The sequence below is a fragment of the Scyliorhinus canicula genome, chromosome 23 (assembly GCF_902713615.1).
Source record: "Scyliorhinus canicula chromosome 23, sScyCan1.1, whole genome shotgun sequence".
In the NCBI taxonomy this organism is placed as follows: domain Eukaryota; kingdom Metazoa; phylum Chordata; class Chondrichthyes; order Carcharhiniformes; family Scyliorhinidae; genus Scyliorhinus; species Scyliorhinus canicula.
The window spans coordinates 4,695,395-4,708,756 of NC_052168.1; the positions used below are offsets into that span (position 1 = coordinate 4,695,395).

The 13,362-nt window shown below is 49.6% G+C and overlaps 1 protein-coding gene across 1 annotated transcript in view; it reads left to right on the forward strand.

Moving 5' to 3' along the window:
• Nucleotides 1–13,362, forward strand: part of scaf1 (SR-related CTD-associated factor 1) — a 37,926-nt gene that overhangs the window by 22,840 nt on the left and 1,724 nt on the right. The window contains 5 exon segments of the mRNA XM_038783352.1: nucleotides 1,063–3,053; nucleotides 3,055–5,164; nucleotides 7,102–7,175; nucleotides 11,104–11,367; nucleotides 11,998–12,126. Coding sequence (XP_038639280.1) covers nucleotides 1,063–3,053; nucleotides 3,055–5,164; nucleotides 7,102–7,175; nucleotides 11,104–11,367; nucleotides 11,998–12,126 — 4,568 coding nt within the window.

Below are 13,362 nucleotides of genomic sequence, written 5' to 3' on the forward strand. Positions count from 1 at the left end.
ATGTCTTCTAATCCTTTCTCCCTTATGTATTTGTCGAGCTTCCCCTTGAGGGCATCTGGTATTCGCCTGAGCCATGCCATGGTTCTCTCCGTCATTCCTCGACTCTCACCACACACAGTATTATCTTGTCAATTTTGGGTTTATATGCTGAAGACTACCCTCCGTAAATAAAAGGCTCCACAGAGCTATTATTGTCAGTGTATGTAAAGGCTAGTTTCTGTGCCAGGAGCATTCGAGCGAGCATATGGTTGTTGTGGGAAAATATATAAAAAGCAATGTATTTAATATTATTCCCCTTTCTAATAATATACCAGAAGTACTAATAATCTTTATTAGTGTCACAAGTAGGCTGACACTAACACTGCAATTAAGGTACTCTGGCAGTCCCCTAGTCGCCAAATTCCAGCGCCTGTTCGGGTACACTGAGGGAGAATTCAGAATGTCCAATTCGCCTCACAAGCACGTCTTTCGGGACTTGTGGGAGGAAACCGGAGCACCCAGAGGAAACCCACGCAGTCACTGGGAGAACGTGCAGACTCCGCACTGACAGTGACCCAAGCCGGGAATCGAGCCCGGGCCCTTGGTGCTGTGAAGCAACAGTGCTTACCACTATGCTACCGCGCCGCCCATAAGTCGGATCACCTTTGATGTTAAGCTGTACTCCTCCGGAAAGACCTCGTTCAATTCTCGGTCTCCGCAGAGTTGGGGCTGTTTTTAAGCCAAAGTGCACAATCAAAGTGTTTCAATTGGCTTCAAAGTCCCTGTGTTAGATAGGTTTCTCCCTTGTGAATCCAGGAGTATCACGTGAAGATAGAATTGCGCATGGCTCTAGTGCTCTCCATGGTCTAAAAGCTTTGTTAATGTTCATTGCTACGGTTCATGTATGAAGTCTTACCCCTTGGTTAAGGGACCGGACAGTAAATATGCAGTTGTAAACAAGTAGAAATCAGCCTCTTCAGGAGAGAATTAGAGGGGGGGGGGGGGGGATTGCACGTGAGTAATGATTTGACTTAATGTGAGCCACTTGTGATTTGGTATTACATTTTCTGTTTCCTCTTGCAGTGTCTGCTGGGCTTCCATCTTCACCTCAGAGGGTACCATTTCGCAGCATCTTGGGAGAAGCTTTACCTTACAGAGATCGCTTATGCAGTGGTGGACTGTCCAGCATAAGAGATAATGGAAACCAATCTGTGGCGTCCCGTGGCGTTAAAAAGACAAACCCTGGATTGAGTTTATTGGATCCATACCTGTTGTCACCAGTGACCTTGGACTGTTTGAGACGAGGCTTGCTGAGGAACATGGGCAATCTGGAGGGCACTGAAACACTGGGGGCCTCTAGAACGAGAAACACAGAGCTAAGGACAGAGATGGGTGGTCAGCCAGTGACTAAAGACTTCGGAGCACCAGTTTGCTCCCCAGACAGAGACTTGGCACTGCAGAGAAAACTGGATCCATTGGACGTGGAGCTCAACCGCCTCTCTCAGAGAGGCAACGGGCTTGGTGTAATTGTGAATCCACACACCGATCAGAGAGAGTCAGCAGATGCGCCCTTAAAAAGGCTAGTGGGCGATACACGGGGCTTGCATCCGCCTGAAGGAGCCAATTGGGGCGTGGTCCTAGGGAACGGCAGCGGTATCTCAAATGGTCAACAAAGACCATTGAACGGGGGTGGGTGCTCCAACTCAGGGAACCAGCCAAGTTCGTCAAGCGTGTCTCAGACGTGTCCAGAAAAGGCTGAATCCAGCTCTGTCTCCTGCCAGCAGAATGTTACAAATCGGATTACTTGTTCTGGCGGGCGACTGGGACCTGATACCTATGACCCATTCAGTCCCACCGACGAGGAGAACATCAATGGAGAGTTTATGGGTGGTGACCTTTCTCCAAAAGACAGGACTGAATTGGATGATGGTGAGGAGGAACCCGAGGAGGAGGAGGAGGACGAGGAGGAGAAATATGATCCTTTTGACCCCACTGGTTCTATTGCCAGCTCTAACAATTTGAGTCTATTGGGAGATGATTCAGAAGGGGAGCTGAAGATCGTTAGTGACGCGGGACTGACTGAGGAAGAGGATTGTATGAGCCCCGAGTACGAGGAAGATCAGTCACCGGAATCCGCAGCCTGTGTGTTGTCAGACATAGAATTGCAGATTGACTGTGCCAACATGGTCAAATCCAGCCTAGAACCTGACCTCTACAGCTCTCCAGAATACCGAGATTTGGAACCTGAATCCCAGACAGGCTTTGCACAAGGGTTAAGCTCCGCAATCGAAAATGAATTTGAAAGTGACTCTAAACTGCAGATCGATGTTCAGCTTGACTCAATCTCTCAACAGGGGACTGAATCCGTTGACTCGGAAACTGATAATCAATCCCAAAATGAACTGGCTAGAGAGGGAACTGCCGATGCAATACTTGAAGAGGAGGAGGAACCGGTATTATCACCAGCTGGGATCGATTTTGGCTTAATGCCCAGCCCGGATCGTAAGGTCCATATAGAGAGGGAGGCATTGAAGCTGTCATTAAAGTCTACTCAGAAAGAAGTCTTGCTCTGCTCCTTGCAGGAGGGAGACCGTTGGAAAAGTGAACGTGCAAAAGATCCTGGTCTGGACGCAAAGGTCATCTCCGGGCCCACGGAAACAACTAAACAAGAGACGGGTGCAAAGTTGCAAAGTGCAGCCCGGCATCAGAAGAACTCTGCAAGAACCATCTCTGAGCCGGTGGAAGCTCTGGAATCCCAAAGCCGGCTAAAGGCAAAGGCTAGTTCAAGTAGCCGCGTCATATTGAAGTCGACATCAAGGCAGCGGTCGAGAGCTGAAGCGGTTCGGAAAGACAAATCCGAAGCCAAAGTTCACTCCAAGGCAGAGCACAAAAGCAAGCCAACTTCAGCCTCCAGGTACCATCACAAATCCCACCGTACCGTGGAGAGAAAAGACAACCTCGTTTTCACGGTGAATGTTTCCAAGTGGCCCGAGGACGGGCGTAAATATGAAGATTCTGAAATTGAGGAAGGCGAGATCGTGCAGCAAGACGAAGAGAATTTCAGCCCCTGCTCGGACCTTTCGCAGCCGGGGCAGAATCTTCGAGCGTCTGCGAGGAATCGAGGGGGACGATTTTATCTCTCTCCACGCTGATTCCGACGAAGGAGCGCTGCAGATCGACTTGGGCGAGAACCCGACGGACGGGGGGCGGAAGAAAGTGGATCACAGAAGAAAGGTGCCGAACCAGCAGAGGGCGAAGTATGTGAAGCACTCCAGGTCACCCGCAGAGTCCAAGACCCAGTCTGGGTCACATTCAGAGTCCAGTTCCCGCAGCCGGAAAAAACGCAAGAGGGAGCACAAAAAGGCCCGGTCGAAAGAACGAAAACGATCCAGGTCCCAGTCGCGAGAGCATAAAAGATCCACGTCCAGAAGCCGATTGCGAATCCATCGCAAAAAGTCCAGGTCCAGGTCCAGATCCTGGGAGCGAAGGAGGTCGAGTTCCAGATCGCGCCATAAGGTATCTCGGTCCCGTACTCACTCCAGAGAGCACCGAAGATCTAGATCGTGGTCGCCATCCAACAGCACCAGCATATCTGCCATGGGGTCCATGAGAGCTTCTGCTGAGAGGTGGAAAAACCGGGCTCCCCAGGCAAAAGAGAGTGGGTCGTTCCGGCGTTCTCGGTCGAGCAGCAAGTCGAGGAAGGAAAGGCGCAAGAAGGAAAAACATCGGGAACTGGAAGCAGCGAAACGGCGAAGGCACTCTAGGTCGAGATCTAAAGAGCGGTCACAGAGGGAGAAGCGGCCACTCAGCCCGTCTCCCAGAAGGTCAAAGGAAGGTAACGAGAAAGAGAAGGACAAGAGTAGAGAGAGGAACCCTGTGAGCGAAAAGAAACATGAGAAGACTGTAAAAGGGAGACGGGACAGCAGGATCGTGGTTCCACCTTCGATTCAAGACCTGAATGATGACGATATCTTAATTAAAGCTCGCTCAATTACCAGAACCATTACTGTGAATCCAGGTGAGTCCTTGGAAGACCACGAAGATTCCATGGAGGTGGCCGCCCTATCTCCAAACCAGGAAGCCTTGTACGACTCTGACGAGTTGGGTTTTGAGAACAGCTTCTCTGACATAGAGCCTGGGGACCACATGCAGGAGGGCAGGGTTCCTGGGAAGGGCCAAGTGAGCAAGAACGAGAGGCGAAGCGGCCACGAGAAAAGCCACCGAGCAGGAGACCCTGGCTCGAAGCTGGTCAAAGTCAAGGACCGAAAGAGAGCTCACCCAGATGAGAAGTCCGGCAAGGAGAAACGAAGGAAAAAGTTGGCCGAGGGACCGAAGGGGGTGACGGGTGTGGATAGCTTGAAGGCAGAGAAGAAGGGAAAAGAGCATTTGCTCGGTGGCCAATCTGATAAAAAGGTCAAGTCGGTGCCCAAGGAGAGCAAGCAACAGGTGCCGAGGAAAGTCAAACTTCAGTCCAAGGTAGCAGTTCTAATCCGTGACGGAGTGAGCTGTGCTGCCTCCATGAAGGATGATCGTGGGAAAGGGGGAGGTCTGATTGGCGTGAAGTTTAGTCGCGATAGAGAGAGCAGGTCCCCATTCATGAAAACTGAGGACAAGATCCACGACTTAAAACCCAGCCGGCATCGAGCTGACAGCTCGGACACCAAAGCCATCCCACCACGGGCACCGAAGGGGAAGACCCTGCCGAAACCCCGCTCGGCAGCCAAGAAAGCTAAAGTGGTCGGCGGCAAGACGAAGGCCTCCGGGAAGAAGAAGAAGGAAACCAAGCCTAAACTGGCTCTAAAGAAAGTGGAGACCGACAGCGACAGCAGTAGCAGTAGCAGCAGCAGCAGCAGCAGCAAAGATTCCAGTCCGTTCAGGATCAAGGAAGAGCTGTCATGGTCTTCGTCGGAGAAGTCCGACGACAAGGGCAACCTCCCGAGCCCAGTAAAGGACGCGGTGGAGCAGGGGCTGTCCCCGCTCTCCCAGATCTCCGAGAGCGCCCCTCAGGCCCTGGAGGCTACCTTCGTGCCAAAGGAGCCCCCGCAGCACCAGCCCCCGCCCCCTCCACAGCAACAGAAGGACTATCACGAGCACAGCGACACTTCGAAGGTCAACGGAGACAAACCAAGAGTGGCGAGCAAACCATTGTCATGGGACCTCCAAACCGGGGGAGGAATGTTAGCACGTAAGTCGCATCCTGGCATCGTCTTGGTGAGGAGGCCCAATTGAGTTTTGTCTTTTGCCATGTATCACACAATACTGAGCTAAACAGTGGTTGGGAAATATCCCACTGATTAGATCGGTATGCAACTCTTCCTGGCTACATTCTACATTTCATTCTCCAAGTCAGTCCAGTGTTAGGAATGTGTTATGGTGAGAGTTTTTCCACCCCCGCCCCAAGATGATATTTCAGGGTCGGATGAGATTTGACAGCCAAAGGCAGCAGCAAAAGTCGCCACCTGAGTGGGTTTCCTTAGGTAGAGTTTCATTGGGGTACTCGAGCTGAATCCCGATCCTTGCCTGCAGGGAATAAGGACTTATTTCCTTATTCCCTGTAATAAAGGGCAGGGAGGTCAATCCGCACACTCCTGTGTGTCCCTCCTACCAAGATTTAGTTGAATGGGTGCGGTGAAGTCTCCACAGTCCCAGGTGACCACGGGCTGCTTTCCCCTTTTTGAGAGGGGGAGAGCCGACTGGAGGTGATATAACCGGAGGGTCACCGCACCTCAGGCGAGGGGCCTGGTTGAGAAGGCGGAGACTGAATCCCTGTTCCCCTTGCTCTGCATCACCAACCAGCTGTCTAACCAAGTGAGCTAAACTGCTCCGCTGGTTGAATATCATAGTTAGAGCTGTGTTTATTCACAGCCATTGCAGGGACTTTGAACAACATGTAACATGTTAGTTACACTTGGCAGTGAGGAGGGAAACGCCATCATTTGCACCTTGCCAACTATTGCACGCACGTTGTCATCTGAATGTCTGATTTCAATGGCAGTGCAAAACATTGAAAGCCGTACGTGAAAGGGCTCAAACAGTAGGCACGTGGCCAAGAGGCCATTGAGGTGGGCGCTGTGGCACTAGTACCAGCCTTGGCCAATACCTGTTGAGTGTTCTTGCCTATGCTGAATGACTCCCACCTGTACCTGGTCAGGTAGAGCTCTGGGCAGGAGCGGACTTCCCTTAATCGAAAGCTTGTTGACCTCAAGAGTTTGAAATTGGCTCTTGTCAATGGGGCGCCTCACTCCCCAAATCAGCTCATTCTGCCAATAGCTAATCTCACGTCACTTCTGGGTCATTGATGCCTATCTTTGCAGATCACCTGATGTTACCCATGACGAGGGTGAAACAATTCCATTGAACGCTCAAATTGTTTTTTTTTTAAAAAGAGCGCCCTTCCTATTTCAATATCCTATAGCTGGGGAGAGGGACAAATGGGGATAGATATTTCAACAAGACATCAGACACGATGGACCGAATGGTGGGCGCCTTGTGCTGCATCATTCAACGACACAAATTCAAGATTGAGTCCAGAGGAGAAAAGGACCCCTTTTGTTGGGGTGTGTGTGAAATGTGCGGAAATAAACCTCCTGATTTTGTAAAAGTCAAGGTGCGTTGGGCAAATCTGGAACGCACGCTGGCGCTTGTCCAGTTTGCGAGGCCCCATCCAACGCCCGCCGCTGCAGCATCTCGTCCTTCCAGCTGCCCCCCCCCCCCCCCCCCCCAAACACTGGAAAAAGTGTGGGCAATCTCCTCCTTATTTTTCAGAATATTAGTACGATACAGCTCAGGAGGCCATTCCACCCATCGTGTTTGTGCTGGCTGTTGGGTAGAATCATCCACTTGGTCCCGCTTCCCCTGCACTTTCCTCTAATTCCTTTTCCAAAATATTTCCATTGGGAACTCGAGGAAAAGGGGAGGGGAAAGGAAAAGGTGCTCGGGATATCTAAACCCCAGCGTTCTGCACCGAACAGCCATCAGACCGCTGACATTTTGTTGGTACAGTTGCAGATGGGCTCTTGCCTCTGTATATATCAGGGCACCTGCTGTGTGTGGAGCCCTGAGACTTGTGTTTATGCCGTGTGAATATAATTTTGAACATGTCTTTTATGTTTTGATTTTAAGTTACTGCACTGCTGTTCAAGATGGAGGAAGCCAACCGAGCAAAGGCCCAAGATTCTATTCAAGCGATCACTCAGGTATTGTAGCCAACGTCGACTCGTGGCTGAAATGAAATTTAGCTCCGAATTCTTATTGTCCGCCACCCAGTATAGTAGCAGTCAGTTCTTCTTTTATATAAATTTAGAGTATCCAATTCATTTTTTCCAATTAAGGGGCAATTTAGCGTGGCCAATCCACCTACCCTGCACATCTTTGGGTTGTGGGGGCGAAACCCACGTGGACACAGGGAGAATGTGCAAACTCCACACGGACAGTGACCCAGAGCCGGGATCAAACCTGGGACCTCGGCGCCGTGAGAGAACAGGGCTAACCCACTGCGCCACTGTGCTGCCCTGTAGCGGTTAGTTCTGTTAGCCCTTCCAGGTTGTCAGACGTCATAGAATTGTACAGTGCAGAAAAGCCCCTTCGGCCCATCGAGTCTGCACTGACGATAACTACCCCATATCTAACGCCAATCCCACTTTTCCATATCTGTGAATGTGTTGGCGTTTCACGAGTTCATCCAAGTGCTTTTTAAAGGTCGTGAGGTTTCCAGCCTCACTACCTTCCCAGGCTGTGTATTCCAGATTCTCACCACCCTCTGCGTGCAAAATCTCAAATCCCCGCAGAAACTCCCATCCCTCACCCTAAATCTATGCCCCCTTGTGATTGACTCCTCAGCCAAGGGGAACAGCCGCTTCCTTTTTATCCTGCCCAAGGCCCTCATAATCTTATACACCTCAATCTTATCCCCTTCTCTGCTCTAAGGAAAACAATCCCAGCCTATCCAGTCTCTCCTTAGAGCTCAGATGCTCCATCCCAGGCAACAGCCTGGTGAATCTCCTCTGCACCCCCTCCAGTGCAGTCCCTTCCTCTCGTGGGGTGACCAGAACTGCACACAGTACTCAAGCTGTGGCCTAACCAGCATTCTGTACAGCTCCAACATAACCTCCCTGCTCTTATATTCTATGCCACGACTGATAAAAGCAAGTGACCCATAGGCCTTCTTAACTACCCTATTCACCATCTTCAGGGATCTGTGAACAAGTACCCCAAGATCCATCTGTTCCTTGAGCCTCCTAGTGTCCAGCCATTCATTACATCCTCCCTTGTCCTGTTTCTTCTTCCAGTTCCTGCACTTATCAGGATTAAACAACATCTGCCACTGCTCTGCCCATCTGACCAACCCATCCATATCTTCCTGTAATCTACCACTGTTTTCTTCAATATATATATGTATATATAAAATATTATATATCTGGTACGCCACTGGACACTGGCATCCAGTTACTCAAACAGCCTTCTACAACCACCCTTTGTGTCCTATTAATAATAATAATCACTTATTGTCACAAGTAGGCTTCAATGAAGTTACTGTGAAAAGCCCCTAGTCGCCACATTCCGGCGCCTGTTCGGGGAGGCTGGTACGGGAATTGAATCTGCGATGCTGGCATTACATTGCAAGCCAGCTATTTAGCCAACTGTGCTAAACCAGCCCTTGATCTTAACCCTGCCTTTCCCATTACTGAGCCAGTTTGGGAGCCATCTCGGCAAGTCTCCTTGAATTCCACGTGCTTCAACCTTTTCAGTCCCCCATGTTGGACCGTGTCAAAGACTTTGCTAAAATTCATATAAACTGCACGTCCTTCATCCACCCACTCGGCCACTTTATGAAAAAAGTCTATCAGACTTGTTCGACATGACCTCCCTCTGACAAAGCCTTGCTGACTATCCCTAATCAACCCATGCCTTTCCAAATGGAAATTAATTCTGTCCTTCAAAATCTTCTCCAATAGTTTCCCTACCACACTGAGGTGAGACTCGCTGGCCTGTAATTCCCTGGTTTATCTCTACCGTCGTTCTCAACAAATGGAGCAATATTCGCTGTTCTCCAGTCCTCTGGTACTTCCCCCGTGGCCAGAGAGGAATTAAGAACTTGGGTCCGAGCCCCTGCAATTTCCTGCCTCGTCCCCCCCGCAGCAGCCTGGGATTCAGTTCATCCGGGCCTGGGGATTTGTCTATTTTTAAGCCCGTCAAAGCCTCCAATACCACCTCAGTTCCTCTGTCAAGTTGCTCAAGGTCCTCACAGCCCCATTTCCCGAATTCGGTACCTACGCCCTCCTGGGTGAAGACCGATGATAAGTATTCATTCAACACCCTAGCAATGTCTTGCAGCTTCACGCACAGACCCCTTGGTCTCTTTTTTTAAATAAATTTAGAGTACCCAATTATTTTTTCCAATGAAGGGGCAATTTAGCGTGGCCAATCTACCTAACCACGCAAACACGGGGCGAATGTGCAAACTCCATACCGACAGTGACCTAGAGCCGGGATCGAACCCGGGTCCTCAGCGCCATGAGTCAGCAGTGCTAACCACTGCACCGCCGTACCCCCTTGGTCTTTAATGGACCTACTCTTTCCCTGGTTAACCTCTTTCCCCTTAATGTATTTCTAGAATATCTTGGGCTTCTCCCTAATCTTATTCGCAATTCCTTTTCCATGCCCCTATGTTGTACTTCTAATTGCTTTTTTAAAAAAATATATGTTTTTTTTATTGGGTTTTTGAACAAAGTATATTTACAGTTATGTACACAGAATAAAATATATATAGAAGGGGGGGGAAACTGGTAGGATATTGTGCACTAGCTCAACAACAGCAACTCTATACAGTTAGCAATATTATTTTTAACATAAGTATGCACCTGTTTGTGCGGAGGGAGAGAGGGGTAGGGCAATACGAGAATGGACCTGGTGTTGTTACTGCTCTAATTGCTTTCTTAAATTCCCTCTTACACTTCCTATATTCCTCCAGGCCGCGGTTGAATTTCTCCCTTTGGACTTCCTGACTCCCCTGAACTTGTTGCTCCTACATTCCCCCCCTGTAGGGAACATGTTGGACCTGTGCTCTCCCCGTTTCCTTTCTGAATGCCCTGCGCTGTAGATTTTCCCGCAAGAAGCTGTTGCCAGTCAACTTTGGCCGGATCCTGCCTTATTTGAGTAAAATCTGCCTTGCCCCAATCCAAAACACCGTCATTTGCAGGTCACCTTTTTCCTTGTCCATCACAGACTCGAACTGTACCGTGTTGCGGGTATTCTGGGTGTTGGTGTCTGACTTTCTGTATGTGTGCCTCATTTCAGTGCATCTAATGATGCAGAGCGACATCAGACGGGGCAGCACAGTAGCACAGTTGCTCCACAGCTCCAGGGTCCCAGGTTCGATTCCCGGCTTGGCTGACTGTCTGTGCGGAGTCTGCACGTTCTCCCCGTGTCTGCGTGGGTTTTCTCCGGGTGCTCTGGTTTCCTCCCACAGTCCAAAGATGTGCAGGTTAGGTAAATTGGACATGCTAAATTGCCCTCTGTATCCAAAAAAGGTAAGGTAGGGTTACTGGGATTAGGGTGGAGGTGTGGGCTTAGGTGGTGCGCTCTTTCCAAGGGCCGGTGCAGACTCGATGGGCCGATTGGCCTCCTGCACTGTAAATTCTATGATGTATTAAGAGCGTCACGCAAGCAGTATAGTTACACGGCTTTGAAACACATTGATGTGAAATTTTAGTTTCTGTATTGATAAGTTAAATTTATGGGGAAAGAGCACGGCTGGGTGGGGCTAATTGGATAGAACATAGAACATAGAATACAGAAGGAGGCCATTCAGCCCATCAAGTCTGCACCGATGTAAGCCCTCACTTCAATCTTATCCCCTTAACCCTTAATCCCTCCTAACTTTTTTGTTTTGGACACTAAGGGCGATTTAGCATGGCCAATCCACCTAACCGGCACGTCTTTGGATACTACATTGAAAGGCAGCACAAAGTGGGCTCAATGGCCTCCTGTGCTGTGTGATTCTATAACCTGTTTCGTGAAGGCACCGAATGTTGTGGTATTGCAATCTGATTTCTCACGTTGAAGAAACGTTAATAAAATACAAAGCACTCGCCAATGTTTGATAACTGATCTGTTACCCTACAGATTCTCAGCCAGACTAAGCCCCCAGCACCGCCAGTGACGGCTAGTCTCTCTGCCCACCTCCCTGCCAGCCAGCCCGCGCCCAAGTTTCTCCGCCAGGGCTCCTTGTCAATGTTGGGCTGCTCAGCAGGACCGCCCGCGCTGTCAGGATCCAACCTCCTGCCCCCAGCCACCAGCTCCGGGAAGCTGTACAGCATGTTGGATAACACGGAGACTGCCAAGATGGAAGGGGCCACCAGCACCGATGGCAATATGGACAGCGACAGGGTAAGCCTCTCGAATGACCTCTCAGCCAAATGCCCCATGTTCATCGCTCACTGGGAGAACCCTATCTAAACCCTTGTTTTGATCCACACGTACACAAAGAAGGGAGAGGGGAGATGGTCGATGCTCATCCCATCTCCTAGACAACCCCATACATTCAACTCCAGGTACTGCTCACACCCAAAGAGATTGGGAGTACAACAAAAATGATTTGTGCCCAATTTCGCCTTCACCAGGCGCACTGAAATACCCCTCACATATGTGCGCTATTACCAGCACCGCGTGAGCCAACAGTTCATAAGAGCATATGAATAGCAACAGGGGTAGGTTGTGTCTCTCGAGCTATTCCACTATTAAATATAATTGGCTGATTATCAGCTTCAACTCTTTTATCGCATCCCATCCCGATTTCTCTTGATTTCCAGTCTTGAGTATTCTCGAGTACTGAGCGTCCTCGATCCGGGGGCTGAAGAGTGTAGAAATATATGTATTACAGACGTCAAATGCTCAACCGGCCTGTGCTCAAGCCCAGAGGGTTCCCCAATTTGGGCCGAGCTTTTTGGGGGAACCAGGCAGGGTGTTCCATTGCGAGAGGGTGTACGCTGATCCTGTTGGTTGGCTCTTTGCTCGCAGTACTTGAAGAAGCTGCACACACAGGAGCGCGCAGTGGAGGAAGTGAAACTGGCCATCAAACCCTTCTATCAGAGAAAGGAGATCAACAAGGACGATTACAAAGATATTCTCCGCAAAGCTGTGCACAAGGTAAGCGCTTTACACCTTTCACAAGTTAACTGTTTTGTGGGGCAATGCAAAGTTGCGCGGGACATGACAACTTTCCCCGGCTGAATCCAAAATGTGTCATTCGCGTTCATTATCATTCTCCCGGTTGAAGTGCTGGAATTGAAGTTGTCATTTGGCCGTACAAAACTTGGGTATTGGTGAAAGTAGAAACATGCCAAAGCGTTTTGTCTTGCACCCATTAGGACACATCGCGAGAGTGCACTCTCTTCTCATTCAGTATGAATTGTTGTTCTCCCTTTATATTGATATTCTTGCAAAGTGTCCTGATGAAAATGAAAAATGAAAATCGCTTATTGTCACCAGTAGGCTTCAATGAAGTTACTGTCAAAAGCCCCTAGTCGCCACATTCCGGCGCCTGTCCGGGGAGGCTGGTACGGGAATCGAACCATGCTGTTGGTCTGCTTTCAAAGCCAGCGATTTAGCTGAGTGAGCTAAATCAGCCCCTGATGGGTGCAAGACAAATGCCAAATGCTTTTCTCGAAATTAAAGTAGTTGGTTTGTCAGACTCTAGTTTTTTTTAAAAGCGGTAATTTAACGTGGCCAGTCCACCTCTGCAGCATATTATTTATTGTCACATGTACCGAAATACAGTGAAAAGTATTTTTCTGCGGCCAAGAGAACGTACAGAGTATTTACATAGAACATACAGTGCAGAAGGAGGCCATTTGGCCCATCAAGTCTGCACCGACCCACTTAAAACCTTACTTTCACCCTATCCCCATAACCCAATAACCCCTCCTAACCTTTTTTGGTCACTTATGGGCAATTTAGCGCGGCCAATCCACCTAACCTGCACGTCTTTGGACTGTGGGAGGAAACCGGAGCACCCGGAGGAAACCCACGCAGACACTGGGAGAACGTGCAGACTCTGCACAGACAGTAACCCAGCAGGGAATCAAACCTGGGACCCTGGCTCTGTGAAGCCACAGTGCTATCCACTGTGCTACAGAGTTGACAAAAGAATAATTGACAAAGTACATCAACAAATAGTGATTGGTTACAGTGCGGAACAAGGGCCAAACAAACAATACAGGAGCAAAAGCAGCATTGGGCGTTGTGAATAGTGTTCTTACAGGGAACAGATCAGTCCGAGGGGGAGTCGTTGAGTCCAGTAGCTGTGGGGAAGAAGTTGTTCCTATGTCTGGATGAGCGGGTCTTCGGACTTCTGTATCTTCTGCCTGATGGAAGGGTCTGGGC